Below are 19919 nucleotides of genomic sequence, written 5' to 3' on the forward strand. Positions count from 1 at the left end.
ACACGTTTTGCATTGATTCGTTCCTCGTAATTTGTGCGACGGCTGAATGAGTAGTAATGGTTCATTTTATCTAAAAGGCAGCGCACCCTAGATATTTTTTTATTGATACGCCTGCAAATTATATGATCGTTCCAAATATATATTCAGTTACTGAAAATGATTGAAAGATCATTTAGTACCAATCTTCGCAAAATTATGCGTACAGCAACACAACGCAACGCAAAATATGCAAAAGTCGGGCGTTTCGTTGACGCTACGGAATTTGGCGGAATTTGTTCGACAGATTCTGTGTAATGAATGACAGAGAAATATCTGGTTGAATTTACTGTAACAAAGGTGGAGGATTCTGAATTGGCCTGGTATCACTGCCCACGGGTGGTGTTTATTTTGTTATTTGTGAGGCGTTATTTTCAAAAGTTAATTGGATATAATAGAGAAGAAATATCAAGAAAAAAGTAATATTTATATTATTAAAGAATGGATCCGTTCACTCAAGTAAGTTAGATGTTATATTTGTTCTTTTATATTATCAATATGGATTAATAGCAACTACAAGCTTAAAAAAAAATGCTAATTGTGTGTCAGAAAAATTGCTTCATCCAGCTATGTATAGGCAGTTGTGATATACTCGAGCACAATGAAGAATGTTGGAATAATTATCATTCTATGTAATTGACTATACTATTTCTAAACCAGGAAAATTGTTTTCATGTAGGTTTACTTTGACAGAGCAAAACAAGTAGCTTTTGTATGGTTTAATTTTGCAGGAACTTCCCTGTCCTTAGCGCTCTCAGCGGTTACTTCTTAACGTAAATTTGTTAAAGGGCTAATCGAAGATTCAAATATTGCAATACGTTCCCAGTGTTTACTTGCCTTACACAGACTTGAGCAAACATAATGTATAGATCTATTTTAAGAGGGTACCATTATGAGTGTAGCCTTATATCTGCATACACTCACAAAATATGATACGCTTGAATTATGGAGCAGGCAAGGTTTGATAAATCTTTGTCCCAAACCAATTACAGGTTAATTATAATCGCGGGGGGCCAATACATATCATGAAGGTAAATACGGCCTTCAGAATCTAGTACCTTGTTTTTCACTAAATTGTGGTGAAGATAGAAAACAGCGAGTCCTGTAGGGCTTCTAACTCCTTTCGCTTGCTCAGCTATATTTTGTGAAGGGTTATAGTTAAGGAGCCGTACTTCCCATTTAGGGAAGGACGAGAAACGCCATACTTTCAGGCATTATTCATTGACTATCTAGGATGTTAAAAAGTAGGTAATAGACTGAGTTCTTGCCTTTGTACTTAGGGTGTTTAGGTAGTGCAACTGTAAGATGTATCCTCGTGCACGGGAGATGAGAAGTAGCTGTTCTTAACTATTACCAGTAACTTATTTATGCAGAAGATATATATCTAACTGAAGTAGTGAGTAATATAAGCCTTACCGTTACATATTCTCCGTAAAGAATGCGTACTCGAACACTTTAAATTCACTTCCTTCACGGTGAGAACTCTCGCTCTTGCGCCTCTAGTTCATTATCTTCTCCATGGAAATATACCCAGTAAAAATTACACTTGTATACATGAAACACTGGTTTCCTACATTTGGGTTTCGAGTAGAATAATGATGACTTTCGAAAAAATAGTTAGAATTTATGGAGTATGTTTAGTACAAGGGGTCCAGAAGCACGTAAAAAACACAAAATTTACAGGAGAAATGAATGATGCAAGTACTTAGACATAACATAACGTAACCAAATCTAACCTAACCTAACATAAACTACCTATGCTAACCTGAGCTAACATAAACTAACCTAATATTAGTAGAAATAAGCGAAATTCTGTATTTTTTTGGAAAATTATGCGGGACCCCTACACTAATATAACATAAACTAAACTAACCTAACCTATCCTAAACTAACCTAACCTAATCTAAACTAACCTAACCTACCCTAAACTAACCGAATGTGAACAGAAAATACCAAAATTCTGGTATTTTTTAGAGAAAAGAGCTGGACCCCTTCTGCTAAACATAGGCCGAATTTATTAATATGTATATGAGTACAAAACAGTTACTTAACAATCTTTATAGTGATTCAGGAAGAGGCCGAGCTTCTGCTGTTTGTGATTCTCCCTTTCAGAATTTATTTACATATTATAGGATGACGGGTAAATACTTAATATATGTAGATAACATAAAGTTACATGAGGTTATAAATACTTAATTAGTTCATAGTAAAAATAATAATAATAATAATGACGCATTAACATGGTATTGTCTCAATTTTTTAAATACTCGTTCAGCTGTTTTTTAAATTTGCTAAAAGTTTGTGGTTCTCTGATACCTAGGGGAAGGGCATTCCAGGCCTTAATACATTGGTACCTTGGTTACCATTGTTATTGAGGCTTAACAACAGGGTGAGTTGATTTAAATCAAGATTTAAATCACTTGATTTTTTAAATAAAAATCGTTGATTTAAATCGAATTCCGAAATAAATTAATTTAAAGTGAAAATAAGTAAAATCCCGTTTCTGTTATGTTATTTCAATTATGGAAGTTAATAATCATAATAGAGTGAGACTCAAATGTACAGTATAGTATGAAAACAAGTGTCATGCAGAGGATGATTAGGGAAAATCCCGTTTTGAACAGGTAATGGAACAATCCTGCTTTCTTCTTTTCGTAACATTGGGTTTGGGTTTTAAAATCGTTAACTATTCCAACGAGGAAATCATCATCGATATTTAAGACGAAAATTCTTTTTTGTGTGTGTCTGTTTGTTCCCAGGTAATAGGGCGTATTTAGAGGGGTCCTATCTTCTCTCCAATTTTTTTTATTATTTTTATAATATTACGCGAAATTTATGTATTTCATGCCGAAGCTAGTTCTGAGTTTTTAAAAATAGCCCCTGTCAAATATCAGTAACTTTTGTGAAAAAAGTGTCATTTTGATAAACGTTGCTGTACTTTTTCCTTAACGTTGCTGTACCTTTTAAATTATATCACCTATTTTTAGGTGATAGCGTAGAATCTTCATTATTTGATTAAAAAAGTACCAATAAGGCTTTTTACTTCGTTTTCTTCAAGACTGGTGCATTTTAGGACATGTAACATATGCTTTCACGCCTTTCTGCATTGAGGCATAGTGTGTGATGACGTCATACATTTAAAAAGTTATTTTTTGTTATGCGTATTATTATCATTTTTTGGCTGGTTACATTTTGCATTCGGAAGACTGAAATTTTGCACACTCGTTCAGTGCACCCCTTAATAATTTTCAGATGTTTTCAGACCTCTGCGTAGAAACAGCGGAGTCCAGAGGGGCAAAAAGTTTTTAAAAAAAGGATATTTTAACAAAAAAAAGCTTTTTTCGTGATTTTCCTGCCTCAGATGGAGACATATGAATGGTATCGTTTGAAAGGCTGTTCTGTTCTGAAGAAAATGATGTATGCTCGTAGAATAAATAGGGATGTATCAGGAAACTGTTACCTGAGAGCCTGTTTTATGCGGGAACCTGGGATATTTGGGGAATATTATTTTTCGCGGGCTTACTTTTGCACCTACAAGATTGAAATTTTTCATTTACTCAGTGGACCCCTCAGTATTTTTCAGATTTGTTTCAGATCTCTGCCTTAAAACAGGGGGAGGGGTCTACAGAGGTAAAAATTTAAAAAAAAAATAACAGAAAATTTCTTTTTTCGTGATTTACCCGTCCTAGATACATGATGGAGACATTTGAAGGGTACCGTTTTAAAATTTGCTTTATTCTGAAGAGAATAATGTACAAATCATGATCCTAGGATAAATAGAGATGTCTGAAGAAATTTTTGTTACATCCGGATCATCTGGGGTATTGTGGGAATGTTCTTAGCTCAATAGTTTCCTCACCCTTACTACTCAAGATAGAAGCTTGAAATTTTGCACACACATTTAGTACACCCCTTAGTATTTCCCAGTTGATTTTGAGATCTGTGCGTTAACACAGGGGAATCCAGAGACGATCAATGTTTTTTTTTTTTTTTTTTTTTTTTTTTTAAAAAAAAAGAGAAAAATGCCGATTACTCTCAAAATTTCCCGCTTCAGGGACATGATAGGGAAATGTGAATGTTACCGTTTGAAAAGCTGTTCTATTCTAAAGAGAGTGATGTACTTGGTATGTACCATTATCCTAGGATAAACACGGATGATGCTGTAGCTGCTTGACTGAAATTCTATAATTTTCCTTTAAAAAGAGCTATAATTTAAAAGGGTTAAAAAACATTGTTTGGGATTGATATAGGTTAATGATTTGGGATAATTCAAAATTCAACCCCAATGCTTTCACTTAAATGGCATAATTAGCATTTCATACTAATTCCTAATGCTTTTTCTTCAGGTCGCGACTTGTATTATACGAGGAGAAAGATTTGATTTAAATCAAAAAATAGATTTAAAACAAAAAAATCAACAAAAATGATTTTTAAAAAAAATCATGATTTTTTTCCACTCTGCTTAACAATAATTAAAAATGTATTACGCAAAAGTAAGTTGATACCCCAATGGGGTTCGGGGTTACCATGTGGTACCTAATTTCTGCTTTTTAAAAATATTTCACAACACATGTCTCTGAAATATAAAGAACGTTACAGATATCTGTTTACGAAAACCGCACCTCGCTACACCTTATGGTTACCGAAATGTGGGGAAATAAAAGGTTACACCTTGCAGATGTGGGGTTTACTAGATGATACAACTTCGAAAAACTAATTGCTGAGGCCTAACAACAAGCTCAAAAGTAGTTTCAATCCAAAACAAACACACATCCCTATGGGGTTTGGGCTTGAAAGCCATCGTTATTTTACCCGAAGCCCAAAAGTCCATACCCGACCGTGTAGTTTACTATCCTATACAATCCTCTTTTATACACACTCACTCGTTTTTTTTTAACCGTAAAATTACAATTTTTTATGATAGGTATTGTTAATCAGTACCAAAACGGATACTTACTACTGTAATAGAACAATTGTTTCTAAAGCATTAAGGCAAGTTGTATGAACACAGTTTGGTAGTCATTATGTCGTGAAACTCAGTTTTTATCTGCGGCAGCACGATGAAGGCAGTAGGTGATTTCCTTAAATAATTACCTGGTAGGCCTGGCTAGTTCGTGGTTGCTCAACTGCACAGGAAATAATACTTTACTTTGGGTGTTTTAAGTAGTCTTGATCACTGTTCTTTCACTCCAACAATTGTTCTTCAATAAATTCATCATCAACAATAGAAATATTAGCGGAGCTATTTTACCCTTTCCATTTTCTAGATATTTATATAACAATCACCAGATACAGCTCAGAGGCCATTTTATATTGGATATCCAACAACAACAATAACAATGGAAAGGATTTGGGAAGTTTAGTAGGTACAATCTCAGCATATACCTGGTAGGACAAGGGAACATCGTGGAAAACCCCCAGTCAGGATGGTTGGCAGTGGGAATCTAACCCGTGACCTCCCAAATGCGAAGCCAACCCTTTACTACTTGAGTTACTTTGCTTTTTGTGGATCTCTGTGCTATGTACTGATTGTTGACCACCTCTACTTGTTATACAATGGATACTTAGAATTAACGAATGCTATGACCAGGGCCGGATTTAGGCATGGGCCTGGGACCAGGGCGGCAAATTTTGAGGGGACGGCAATATTTAAAAACGATAAAACTATTGGAATTACATATATTACTAACGACTCAATAAAATAAGTGAAAGCCATTTTTTTAATGGCGTTGACTATAATGATATTGTAGCAAATATTGTCATAAGTCAGTTGGTTATTATGGTGGTTTGGTCAGTTGTCGGTAGATCTGCTGAAAAGGGCAGCAGTAGGCAGTTCGACACTCGTGCGTTCACAAATTGGCGTGTATTTATTTATTTATTAACAAATACCAGATACAGCCCTGAGGCCATTTTACACTGTCATGAAATGTCACTATCACAACTTAACCGATTTCTCACATCGAAAATAAGCATTTGCCTTAAGGGGGCAGACTACTAAATATTTTTGAAAAACTAATAATTTTTCTTTTGCCCGTTTTTCGTAAGTGGAAATAGGTAATAAAATGTAACTCACCACAATAATAGATAATGTTATTCTACATCTGAAAATACGAATCGGAAGAATTTTCAGTGTGGCCATCTATAGTAATTACAGTGTGATCAGAATTTGAATTACTCAAAAATCTAGGTAAAGGTAGCGACTAGAAAAATAAACTCAACGGTAATTGATGACTGATCATGCTGTCTATGTTTCTTGTTTACTACTTTTTAAATAATATTTCTATTTATTTTATAAACCTTACATAAATTATTACAAACTAAATAAGTTATTACAAAATAAAGATAAACATTATTTAAAAAGTAGTAAACAAGAAACATAGACAGCATGATAAGTCATCAATTACCGTTGAGTTTATTTTTCTAGTCGCTACCTTTACCTAGATTTTTGAGTAATTCAAATTCTGGTCACACTGTAATTTCTATGGATGGCAACACTGAAAATTCTTCCGATTCGTATTTTGCGGTGTAGAATAACATTATCTATTATTGTGGTATTTTAAATATTATTACCTCTTTCCACTTAGGAGAAACGGCCGAAAGAAAAATTATTAGTTTTTCAAAAATATTTAGTAGTCTGCAGCCTTAAAGTATTTTTTATGTACACAGCAACTAACTGGGCGCAGGAAAGATAATTTTCTACTCTGTCAAGAATGAAAAACTATTTCAGAGATCTACTCTTTCTCAGAAGAGACTGGTTCATCTAGCTGTTTTAGCCATCCCAAATGTCTTGACTGTTAAACTTGATATTGATGATGTTATTAGTGATTTAGCCAGTGTCAAAGCAAGACGTAAACAGTTTTGATACGTAAAAGTTTCAGAAACGTCATTTTGTAAATGTTTAGGTACAATAATATAACTCGTTATATCATTTAAGATTGTTTTATATTTTACCGCCTTTTACATCACGTAGGCAGAAGCCAGGTAAGCTTTAATGAATCTACTTCAAATGCTGGCCAGATATAGGAATTAAAATATACATTACATAAAATTAGTAATAAGAAAAGAAATAACTAGTAATAGTAATAATTATAAATTAGTAGCAAACGTAAAAGTGATATTTTAAGAAGTGGATCCAGGAGAATGGAAGTTTTGGAGAACGATGTAATTGGTGTGGTTAGGGGCGGCAATTTCGCTAGGGCCTATGGGCGCAAAACACGGAAATCCGGCCCTGACAATGACGACTTTAAGTGTCCTAATTTTTATCTTTAAAAGTACTATTTGAATTTTATATATATACTAGCCTTTGGCTAGCTGGGGGCTCCGCCCCCACGCCCCGGACTTTGCTCTGCCTACGGCCTCGCTTTTCTTATCTATCGGCCTTTGCATCAACAGTGAATTTTGTGAACTTACTCTTCATCTTCATATTTCCTGAATTTGCCCATCCGGGGACTTCACCCCCACACACTGTCTTTGCTCAGCCTACGGCCTCAATCCTCTTCAACTCATAATTCTACCATTTCTTTTCCTATTTCAACTAACTAAAAGATAAGATTTTGTATCCCAAGGAAACGCCCATTTAAATAGCAAGGGAATTTCTTCATCCCCCTTTAGACCCCTAAAAAGTTAAAAATATGCATTTTTGGCAATTTTTTGTCAGTCCTGGAAGGCTAGAATCATGCCAAATTTCGCCATTCTAATCCTACCGGAAGTACCTAAACATAAGAACATTTCTCATATAAATAACATGGGAAAGATTTTTCAGTTCCCTATAAAACCACTCTACGATTGGAAATTTTTATTTCTGATGATTCACTTAGGTAAGGCTAACGAGAACGTACAGCCATATCGAATTTCAAGTTTTTATTCCAATTCTAAGTACCTAAAACATGAGTTATAGGTCTAAAAAAAGGCCCATTTAAATAACATGGTGAAATTCTTCATCTCCTCTTTAGACCCCCTGAAAAATTAAAAATATTCATTTTTGGCAATTTTCCTATACGTTTGTCCCGAAAAGCTACAATCATGCCAAATTTAATCATTGTAGCCCTACAGGAAGTGCTCAATAATTTGGGGGTGTGAAAGGTGTTCCATATAAATAACATGGGAAAGATTTTTCAGTTCCTTATAAAACCACTCGAAAGTTGGATTTTGTTTCTTTTTTTTTTTTTAATTTTTACTGATTTACTTAGGTACGAATGCGTACGAGTATACCAAATTTTAAGTTTTTATTCCAATTCTAAGTACCTATAACATGAAATTATAGGTCCAAAAAAGGCCCATTTTAATAACATAGGGAAATTCTTTATCCCCTCTTTAGACCCCCTAAAATTAAAAATATTCTCTTTTGGTAATTTTCCTGTGGGTTACTTCCGGAAATCTACACTCATGCGAAATTTAATCATTGTAGCCCTACAGGAAGTGTTCAGTAATTTTTGTCAGCTCATGTAGTTTTATATATAGTCAGGATTGTGAAAACTACACCGCTCATGTTAATTGATTAGTTGATTTGTAATTATGTCCTTGGACTAAATTCCGTTTAGCCCCACCGCAATTACTTAGATTATAGTAAATCGAAAGAACCTAATCTAACCTAACCTAATGTAACAAAACGTAACTTAATGTGTGAGCTCCTTCGTGGCTAAGTGGTTAGTATACGCGCCTTTAGTATGGAGACCCGGGTTCGATTCTCGGCGGGAGAATATGTGTTTCGAATTCTACGTTAATCAGTAGGTCCCGTCTTATATAGCTTCGCTGCTGAAAGGGATGTTAAACTCAAAGCTGGTGGGAGTTAACGGAATTTAGCCACGTCCTTCTGACAGTAGTAAGGCTACATATAACAGCCTGAACCATGATAGCGTTCGCAGATTCCCACCGGGAATCGAATCTGTGTACCCGCTAGCACCGCTACCAAAGGCATACCAGCTAGCCACTTGACCAGGAAGACTCGCTCATATTAATTTGTACTTTACATATGTCTTCCATCTCTGAGCAACGAATTTCTTCTGTATATTTCCAAATTGTTGTTCCTGTAAAATAAACCTGCATATTTCTAAATAACACTTAGTGTAGTCAGTTGTGAATATTACAAAAGAATTTTCGTCTTAAATGTACATGGTGGTTTCCCCGTTGGAATAGTTAATGATTTAAAAACCGTATGTTACGAAGAGAAGAAAGCAGGATTCTTCCTTTACCCATTCGAAACGGGATTTTTCCTAATCATCCTCTGCATGATACTCTTTTTCATACTGTGCTTACATACAATTGAGTCTCATTGTATTATGATTATTATCTTCCATAATCGAAATAACAGAACAGAAACGGGATTTTACTTATTTTCACTTTAAATTAATTTATTTCGGAATTTGATTTAAATCAAGGATTTTTATTTTAAAAACTCAAGTGATTTAAATCGTGACTTAAATTAGACTGATTTAAATCAATCCGTCCTGAATATTTAACTTAATAACAGTAGGTATAGAACAATGATGGAATAACAGTAAAATCTGGACTGACGTGAACACGAATTCCGATTTTTGTCTGTCAAGTGGAGACCTCCAAAATCTGATAATGCTTAAGTAGTGAAACGTCAAAAATTACAGAAAACAAGGTATCGTTTAGAGTCCCCTTAGCAAGTGAGGAACTGGAGTTCAAATTGCCGCTACTTCAACAGTCAGAGTTTTCAATATTATTCCGCGATTAACTTCCCAGTAGAATTTTATGTATATATATATATGTTATATATCATTCAATGGGTGCATAATCTAAGAAGCACAACTGTACTATCTAGCCCTTGCTGTTTTCTGAATCTTTCTCTGTAAGGAAAAGCAAAGGTTTAAAACTAAATTCATTAAAAGATTATTTAATATTAATTCGTTTTATAATTAGGATTCTGAGTTAGTGGCAAGGTCATTGTAATAAACTTAGTATTTTCCAAATTGTTAGGTTGTCTTTATTATCCTACTCAGAGTAATTACTACTGGTTAATTGTGTTTTGAAATCTGTGAAGATAAGCAGAGGTGATAAAGAATTTTACTTGATAAACGCATGACGAAGCAGCTGATGAATCATTTGAAAAATAGGTTAAATGGAGCAAGGAAAAGTTAAACAACAACAGCCAGAATGTTTACTAATACATTCTTGAGTTTTGTTCCCATCAGTCGTGTCATTTTCTAGTCCTACATGAACAAATTAAGTGGGGTAATTGTAGAAGTTCTGAGGAGCAAAATTTCCATTATTTTTTGAAATTAAAATTATATATAGATACAGATAGATAGATAAATATTGATATATTTATAAATAGTTATCACGTTCAAACTTCCTTTGAACTTTAACCCTAGAAAGACCAGGGGGGGGGGATCAATTTTGCCCGCGAGTTCTTTTTTATTTAGTTTATATGGATTAATATGTATTTAGGATTCTATGTTTTTTTTTCTTATTGTTCCTGTTGATGGAAGGTTCATTTTAGCTTTTTTTTTTCAACTGGAATATACTGCATTGTTTTTTGGTAAAAAAATAATAATTCATGTTGTGGGCAGATTTGACCCCCCCTCCTTGGTCATAGGTGGTACCCATATTTTTTTTTCTCCAAAATTCCTTTCATTTGTTTTATATATATATATATATATATATTTAAAACCTGTGTTACTTTTTAAAAATGTTACTTGTCTCCTTTATAAAAACTCTTAGGCTTTCATAGAACTTAGGTTATAATACTGGTTTTCTACTGGTTTTATGCTGGTCTTTTGGTTTTCTACTGTTAACTTAGGTTATAATACTGGTTTTCTGTATAGTATTGTAAGAAATTTGGTATAACATATAAGGAGTTTTACGCACCGTATTGAACCTGTTTTTTACAAATAAAGGCACGATTCCTAGAAAAGTTTCTTTTTAGAAATTTAGTTCAACTTGTTGACTCAAATTGAACAAATTTACTCCGAAGCTACTTAAAACCAGCGCAGGCAAATTTGACCCCCCCCCCCCCCGTGGTCCTTCACGTAGCACATGCGAGCACGGCCTTTCTAAGGTTAAATATATTTACTTAATTTATATTAGTAACTACCTAGTACTACCATAAGTTCTGTTCCAAATGTCATCTATATAGATACTACAAATAATTCTAGATGTTGCAATACTTGAATATTATTCTGAATACTGATATTCAACTTTATTTTGCAAGTGAAAAAGATTCAGTAGCATCAATAAATAAAATGAGGTTGGGAGCAAATGAAAACAGAACAATTACCGAACGTGACACACCAACGATATTCAAGCTCCTGAGAAAGTCTGAACTTACTAAAATTTTGTCCAGAGGACTATTGCAAGATTTAATGAAGTTGACAACCAACGGTGGACCATTGTCTGACAGACCACGCATTATGCAAAATCAGAGTTGGAAAATGAACCGGTTCTTGTGAAAACGCTCCGGACCGGTTATGGGTTATGGCTGTTGTTCAGGAACCATTCTGTTTTTTTCAGGAAGTGGTTTTCGAACCGGTTGTAAATGTTAAGAGCAGAGTGGATCAATTCTTGAACCGGTTCTGAGTTTCGGCTGTTGTTCAAGGACCGTTTTCATATGAAATGGTTCTCGCTCCAGCTCTGAGAGTTAAGACAGGAGCGTTTCTTAAACTGGTTCTGATAGAATAGGAAAACGTCAGACCGGTTCTGACAGCGGTTCTTACAAGTTTGGGAAATATATATCGAAAACGAATATGAGCCCAGTGATACTGATACTAGATTTCGGTATGTATACACTTAGCCTTGAGTGATAGCCCTTATTTTTAATATTCCACTGAATGTAATTTGTCTTCTATTGATATTATGCATCTAAAAATCAATTTTTTGCTTTATTACATTTTCCTTTCTTTTCTTTTTTTTTTCTTTTTGTACTATACATCCATGTGTTATCTCGACATTATCTTATATTAGAGCTTTATCACAAATTTACCTTTCTCAAATTACTGTACTTCTCTTTTTCAATAGTATTGTGAATCTAATATGTGTTTATTACTTCATCTATTTTCCATTAATCTTAGTTTGTTCTATTCTATAACGTTAATTCTATATTATCATATATAATAATATACAGTTAACTAATGCTTGTATTTTAATTACAGCCATTATATTATCCTATTGCACACAAATATTTCATATATTTATTTGTATGTAAACGTAAACTGTACGCCTTCTATAACTGGAGTTATATAGTCGACTGAGAGAATAATTAAGAAACTAAATAATGGAATAAATAAATAAATAAATCAGTCCATCATTGCCTACAGAGGAAACAACGTCTGGTTGAAAAAGCAACGCAAGGTAGCATTGACTCTGATTACCCCTGATGACAAGCATGTTTGAAAAATATCAATTGATCAAACTGTTTGGTTGCATATGAAACAAATATCATTCACCGCCAATAAAAGTAAGCGATTAGACCCTGTAAGCTACAGAACGTAACATGTCGTTTAGTCCTTTTGTTGGAAAGCGCGCTTGCACCCTACAAACAATCCCTTTTTTCTTCTGACTCCGGTGCTTGGGGTCCCGGGTTCGATCCCAGCCCCCGCCAAGTGAACTTTGTGGTGGACAAACATCGTGTGCTGGGTTTTCTTGGGGTTCTCCCGTTTCTTCCCGCTTTCTTCATTCCACCATTTCATTCATTGCTTATCATCACCGTTTCCTTTAGCCTAACCAGCATAATCGTGGGACGCAAAACTCAAAGATTTCATTTCATTTTCCTTTTTTCTTCTGACTTCTCAGAAAGAGCATCAGAACCGGTTCTAGATTTTTCTTACATTTCAAAACTGGATCCACTTTTACCTCACATAAAAGACTAATACAAGAACCGGTCTCTGTAGTTTCTTGACATTTCAGAATTTGTTCTGGTCATTTCTTCATATTCCAGATCCGGTTCCACAACCACTTCGTAGTAAACCAAACAGATTCTTGAACCGGTTCCTGAACCATGGTCAAAAGGCAGAACCGGTTTTGAGAGCGATTCTTAAATGTAGGAAATATGTTGGACCGGTTCTAGTACCGGGGCATGATTTAGGGGGGCAGGAGGGGGCAATTGTCCCTCCCCCAAGAGTTTGAGGAATACATATACTTTAATAGATTGTCTACTAATATACTAGTACGAAACATGAAAGTTTTATGTCGGTGGTGCTCTTGCCCTCCTCAAGCGAAGTCTTAAATGACGCCCTTGATCCTGCTCAACAATGCTTGATTTTAAGGAATGAGTTTTTAAATTATCTTCGTAGTGCACAAGTTTCCTGTTTATTGAGCTGAGCGAAGCGAAGCTCTTATACTCGGGTTAGCCGTTTGGTTGTCCGCGAACTCCTCCTAGACCGTTTGGCCGATCTCAACCAAACTTAACACGCTGATAGAGTATGTCGTGCTGAGTGACAACATAGGTCGAAATCAAAAATGCGATGTACCATCGAGGAATAATCACCGAAAAACGCTTGCATAGACTTAACATGGGGAAAAAGTTTTCACGCGATTTTTTTGTCAACAATTAAAAATGGCATTTATTATTGCATAATGGCCAGGAATGATTACGTAGTTTAAGCTCGCTCAGCTCATTTCATTGCAATCGGGTACATCCATTGCATTCCTAGTAGTAATTTAACAAGATAAAATGGTTTTAACACTTCATATCAGTACTATTCTGACAGCGTTTGTAAATAATCTTGCAGAACAGTGTGGAGAATATCACTGTTCTTAGAAAACTTTTTTTTACGGTGTACAAGTATGCTGTTTACCTACTTGAAACGATATTTTGAACGCATCACATTATGGCTTGAAAAACGGTGCTGCCACTTCCGAAACACTTTTTATCAGTGTTGCTAACGTACGAAACTAATGATTTCATGAATACCTTATTTTTCTTACCGATTCGAGAACAAACTGGGTCGTTTCTCACAAACTGTTGTTGACGCATTAAGATTTGACGATACATGTATTTGTTTCCAGGAGATTTTGCCCTCTGCCACAAATCTAGGTAACAAAATGTTCCCATTCCGAAAGTGAGATTTTCTGAACGTTTCACTCTTTGCAATTCTAGATAAAATATTAGAGCGCTTAGTTCTGCTAGTGTCTTCCGCTGGAGTATCTGTTTTTGAACCACTGTTTCGTTTTCTTTCAACCATCTGGAGCTTTATTGTAGTACATGTTAGAATTTTTTCTTTGTTTACGGGTCTCCTCAGAAAAGTTACGAGCATAGTAACAACTAATTTAATGTAGTGACTTCCAAATAAGTATATTTCCACTGTACAACAGAGGTTTGCTATATGCAGTTGTCGGAACATCCACAACTAATATACGGTTAAAATATATATATATCTGGACTTCTTGTACACCTGCAAATAAAAGAACAAGATATTATTTTTCATTTATAACAAATTAAGAAGTTTGGTGCAGGCAGATGTTGGTTTAAAGCCCCACAACCTCGTCAAGGTCTCTATCTCTGTGAGGCCCTACGTTTGACTGAAGAGGGACGTAAGATCATATGCACCATACAGTCTTACGCCGGAGAACCAGATTCTAGCAAATTCCTTGATATTTCACTTAGCAAACCCTTTAGAATTCCTTTAATGCCAAAGATTTCGCTGCGATACTTTATCAAGTAACTTGCTAGTGGATGATGATGAGATGAAGGGTGAGGAATTCTAACAAATTCCTTGATATTTCACGACGTAAACCCTTTGGTATTCTTTCAATCCCAAAGATTTTGCTGCGATACTTTACCAAAGAATTTGTTATTTTCAGGGTGAAAAAGGGGGCAGAGAATGATGAAGTAGAAGGATGCTAATTTGTGTGTATAGAGGATTGTGGAAGATGAGAAATTAAGGAAATTTTAAAGAAAGTGTTAAGTGTAAGCCCGAAGAAAATGGAAATAAAAGAATGAAGTGCTGCTATGGTTATAAAAGAATATTGTTACAACAATACTTGTTTTTTAAATATTAAATTGTCTGTATCCAAAATTGCTTATCCGCTTTTTTTTCTTCATTATCACCGTTAAACATTCTATGATATAATTATCTCGGGAAGTTATAGTAATTGTCTGTCTATCTTGCTGTTAACAACTGTCAAGATTGCGTTAAAGAACAAATTTTCCGATTTATGTCAAATATTCTCATTTCTAACGAAAGTGATTTCTAGGAGTTACAGACAAATGTTGGCAGGAAAATCTTAACAATTGGCTTTAGATTTTGTTCTTCATGTTCTTATAAAGGGTGTCCCGTAAAGAATGCAACTTTTGGAATGCCCGCTACTTCTCTTCTAGTAAGTTGGCAGCACTGAACGTTACACGATTTTCATCTGTTGTCTTTGTGGTTAGTAGTCACGGAACGCCAAATAGTGCATGATCGTCATATGTTTTCTATACGGGTAGGAATCAGTGCTTCACGACAGAAGCGCGTGTTGTCATAACGAAAAACTTATTACAAATATGGTGAGTGTTGTAAAAGAGGCGTCATCTAGGTGTGGCAGGAGGGGAAATCCCCCCAAAAGTTTAAGGAATACATATACTTTAATCGATTGTCTACTAATATACTAGAACAAAACGTGAAAGTCGTATGTCGGTGATGCTCTTGCCCCCTCAAGCGCAGTCTGAAATGAGGCCCCTGTTCTGGTATCAGCAGGATTCGAAAAGGCCATCATGAAGCTTCAGTGACGGTATAGTAGATTGTAAGTTATGAAAGAGTTACAGATCTCCATTTTTGTAAACAAATTATAAAAATATCGGCAAATGTATATCAGTAAAATGTGTTTATACGATGTTCTGAAACCCCTTAGTCGCACTCTCTTAAAACATAAGTGTTGGATTTTTCAACAGGACTCTGCTGTCGCGCACAAGGCCAAATCAACGTAACAGTAACTTGCGAACAGGTTCTCCGAATTCACCAGCTATGCGGATTGATCGGCTGGGATAATATTGTGAAGAGTCGGGGGGAAAGAAAGAGAAGGAAATTTTGGGTATATTGTTTTTTATTTTTTTACCGAGGTCTGTAAAAAAAAATGGGAAAGACGAACATTTTTAGCTTGCATATATATTTTTTAGCAGTACTTCGTGACATACAGGGCCGGATCCACGATTTTCTAACGGAAGTCTACCAATAACTACCACTAATTTGCATTAAATATGATTTTTTGAATACCTTTAGGCATCTCTGGTGTGAATGAGGAATATTGCTTTGCTTGGTGAATCCTTTTCCTTCAGCCTTCAGGAAATCTACATAAACCAGGGTTGGCAAAAACCATGTTTTATTTTTTTGTTTTGTTTTGTTTTGTTTTGTTTAAACCATTACATATGGACAGAAATAAGTTTGTTTCGCCTTGAACGGGGTTATGCTGGAAGAAGTCACATAAGCTTAAAGCGGAATCAAAACCGCTTCTCGGCTTACATCCAAGAGAAATTATCCTCCATTTGGGACACTGGGACTAATTGGCCACAAATATGATGAGTCTGCAAACTCACTCACGAAGCACTCCTAATAAAGAATACGTTGTACTGATCTCTACATACTTGTAATATAATCGTCAAGAGTCGCTTCACAAGGACGAAAAGATAAACAGATGCACAAGTGGAACCATTATAATTTTATGGAGAAACAGCAAGTCCGCCACCGTACGTCGAGTAAGTGGAGTCTAAATATTGAGTTTGTTTAGAAGCTCTGTTTTATTAAGACTACGCACTGAAGGAACTCTCTGTTTGACAATGACAAGAAAAAAGTTGACAGAATCAAAACAGGATAAGTTTGAAGGACAGGCCATATTCCATATCGGTGAGCAATATTCGATTTTAGGAGATACAAAAGCTTTGAAGAAAATACTGAGTGATTTGAGATCGCGAATTTCAATATCTCATGAGTCCGTCAAGTTAGACTCGGTATATAAATTCCTCATTAAAAATACGGGGATCAGTTGTTTCAAATTTTCGTTTTAAGGGAAGAAGAAGAGAATTTTCTATATATTTCCTTCTTCACATTCAAATCGACATTGCCTATTGTTTGTAGTCTCGTCACTGGAAAATGGTTTAGTAGTTTGAAATGAGTTTTTAAACATAGTATCTTCTTTAATCTGGGATTTTATCAGTGAATTTGCTTAAAGAGCATATCGTAAGGGAATTCAAAATTCATGCCAAAAATAGAATATCTTAGAGAGTTTTTGTTATTGCACTTCATTGATATGCGTATCAGGGGGAGACGAGACTAAAATATTTTCTATAAACCTAATTAATGTTGTACAAGGAACGGGCATTTCGGCTATTTTGGAATAAAAATCAATGCGACTACATCACCTTTGTTTTTGTAGTATGTACATACTGCCTACCTAAACTATTGCTTTTGAAAAACAACGCTTTTTTTTTAAGCCTCCAGCGGAAACAAGACGGCAGAAAGTTTCGAAAAGTTACTATTTTCACTGTTAGCTTCTCATTTTAGATAATGTATATTTACAACGAAGGGACGTGGGGTGCACTTGCACCACTGTATCTCCCCTAAATCCGGCCCTGGTGACATAGTCGTTGAAAAGCTAAGTTTGAGCAGCAAATTTTGTACAGTATTTTGGTCCTGTATATAGTTGTATATCTATTTTTATTGCTGCCAGGGGCGAACATACACTCACATGCATAAAGTTTCTATTTTTCTATTCTGGTGGTTGAATGCCATGCTTCTTTGATGTTTAGAGTTTGTTTGGTTCGTTGAAGTGTAGCCTCCCTTTTTAGCACCGAAGCTATATGAGACGGACCTGTAGCTTCAAGTGGAATCCGAACCACCGTAATGCGTTCAAATTTCAATGCACTACTACTAGGAGTCAAACTATAGTACGTTCGCTGTATCTCTGGCTCTGACAGCTATGCGAAAAAGAAACCGAGGGTTTATACTACACTGACACCCACCCCGTCCCATAAGGCCCAATGAGTGGCCGAGATGTCACCGCGCTGGCATGGAAACCAGACGTTGTTGCCGCTCCGTATTCTTCCTTTTTTTTTTTTTTTGTGCATAAAAGTGCTTTGAGATCGTGTTTGGTTATTGCAACATTTTGTTTTTTTATTTTCTTTTTGTGTGTTTGAGTGTGCTGTTAAGAATAGTGTTGTTATTAATTGTTTACAGACAGTATACAATTAATATAAATAATTAATGTAAATTATAATTAGTATAAACAAACAGTAAAATGTCTTTCTCCCTCTATTAGTTAATTACAAATTGAGTACGCTTCACTTCTGAAAATGAAATTACTAAAGATACACTTTCTCAACACTAACGGCTATCAGATCGTGAAACTCCAAAATTTTCCTTCATATTTGGTGGAGTGGATGTACAATACTATTATCTTACGTTACAAATGCCCTTTAATCGTAAAAACTAATGTAAGAAAGAAAATTGCAACTAAAGATGGGAAAGAAAAACCAATTTCCAATATTTTAGTTCTTCCAAAAAAACATTGACTTTTTTTTTTCTTTTTTAAAAAATAACGTCCATTCAATAGTTCTTGTATCTCTGCCTCCTGAATTTGACGGGACCACTACGAATAGGGCAACCCAACCCTTGTTACGACGGTGGTTGGTGAATGTTGCCAGATTTTCGATGTCATTAGGTGAAAGAAGGAACGTTAGAAACGAGTGAAAATCTTTAGGTTTTACGTCCAACGATTATGCCGAGTAGGCTAAAGGAGACGGTGATGATGAGAAATGAATGAAAAGATGGCATGAAGAGAGTGGGAGGAAACGGGAGAACCCCGAGATAACCCACGCACACGGTGCTTGTCCATCGCAAAATTCACTTAGCGCGAGCTGGGATCGAACCAAAAACCCCATTCACCAGAGGTGAACTCTCTACCACTGAGTCATCGAAGAAAACAAGTGAGAAAGACATTAGGTTATTACTTTTTGTGATCAATTAACTAAAAAAAAAAAAATCTGGAGAAAGGTTTGAGAACTTATTTTCCCCTTTCAAACCGAGGGTCTTCTATTGTTTTGTTAGATATATATAGTATGTTGGCAAGGGACAGGGCCGTGGCGGTGTCTTGTGGATTTCCAGGAGTTGAGGTTTCCTTGTTCTGAAACCTAGCATACTAACCCAGTATTTGCCTGGAATGGTTTGAGAGACTAAAGGAACTTTCAGTCACGGCGACTGGCTCAGAGGTTTGAATCTTGAGTGTGATACGGAACTTTATTTCTATTTTATTACCCACCTCTTTGTTACTCTACAAAATTGTCTACTTCCTCCTTTCTGAAAATCGAAATATAAGTGGTGCAAAGAGTGCGTCACAAAACGCGGAGAAAGTTCCACTGATTCCCTTGTTTTTGTAATTTTTAAGTTTAGTTCAATGTCTCACGATTATGCACCGAGGCTAAGGGAGACTGTGGTGATGAGATAGATTGTAATGGTGGCATAAGGGAAATGGGAGGAAACGGGAATCCCGAGATAACCCATGCACACAGCATTTGTACACGACAAAACCCACACTTGGGAGCTGGGATCGAATCAGGAACCCGCGTCAGAGGTGAGCCATCAAGATGTGACAAGAGAATTTCAGTTTTATGTGAACAATGAATGCTTAAATGGTATTTTAAGTAGAAATGTGGCTTTAAATATGCGTACAAACTTTTAATAAAAACTCAATTTTACCAAATAAAACTCACTGGTCTGTTTTTTTGAAAGCTGGGTTTTTACGCATATTTAAAGCGTACCAGCTCAGCGCTGGTATCACGAGAGGATTCGAATCTCACTCAGGGTATGAGTGTTATATGTGATCATTAAACGATTAGTTTTTCATCATTGCTCTTCTCGTTGACCTACTGGCTAATTCCCGTGCTTTTGGTGCACAAAGGCCTATGTGAAAACATCACACACATTATAATGATTCATATCCCACTTTAAGTT

At 35.5% G+C, this 19919-nt stretch overlaps 1 protein-coding gene across 3 annotated transcripts in view; it reads left to right on the forward strand.

The window, feature by feature from the left end:
• The first annotated feature begins 335 nt into the window (after positions 1-335).
• The window catches only part of LOC145686712 (uncharacterized), a 119851-nt gene continuing 100267 nt past the window's right edge, over positions 336-19919 (forward strand). Inside the window, exon 1 of one of the 3 annotated variants that reach the window (XM_081760289.1) lies at positions 336-495. In XM_081760289.1, coding sequence (XP_081616415.1) covers positions 478-495 — 18 coding nt within the window. In that variant the 5' untranslated portion in view covers positions 336-477. Of the gene's footprint in view, positions 496-10178; positions 10234-11754; positions 11776-19919 lie in introns of those variants that run through there. The other 2 variants (XM_081760290.1, XM_081760291.1) reach the window with 2 other exon arrangements.

Source organism: Thermobia domestica, chromosome 5 (assembly GCF_964235325.1).
Source record: "Thermobia domestica chromosome 5, izTheDome1.hap1.1, whole genome shotgun sequence".
NCBI lineage: Eukaryota > Metazoa > Arthropoda > Insecta > Zygentoma > Lepismatidae > Thermobia > Thermobia domestica.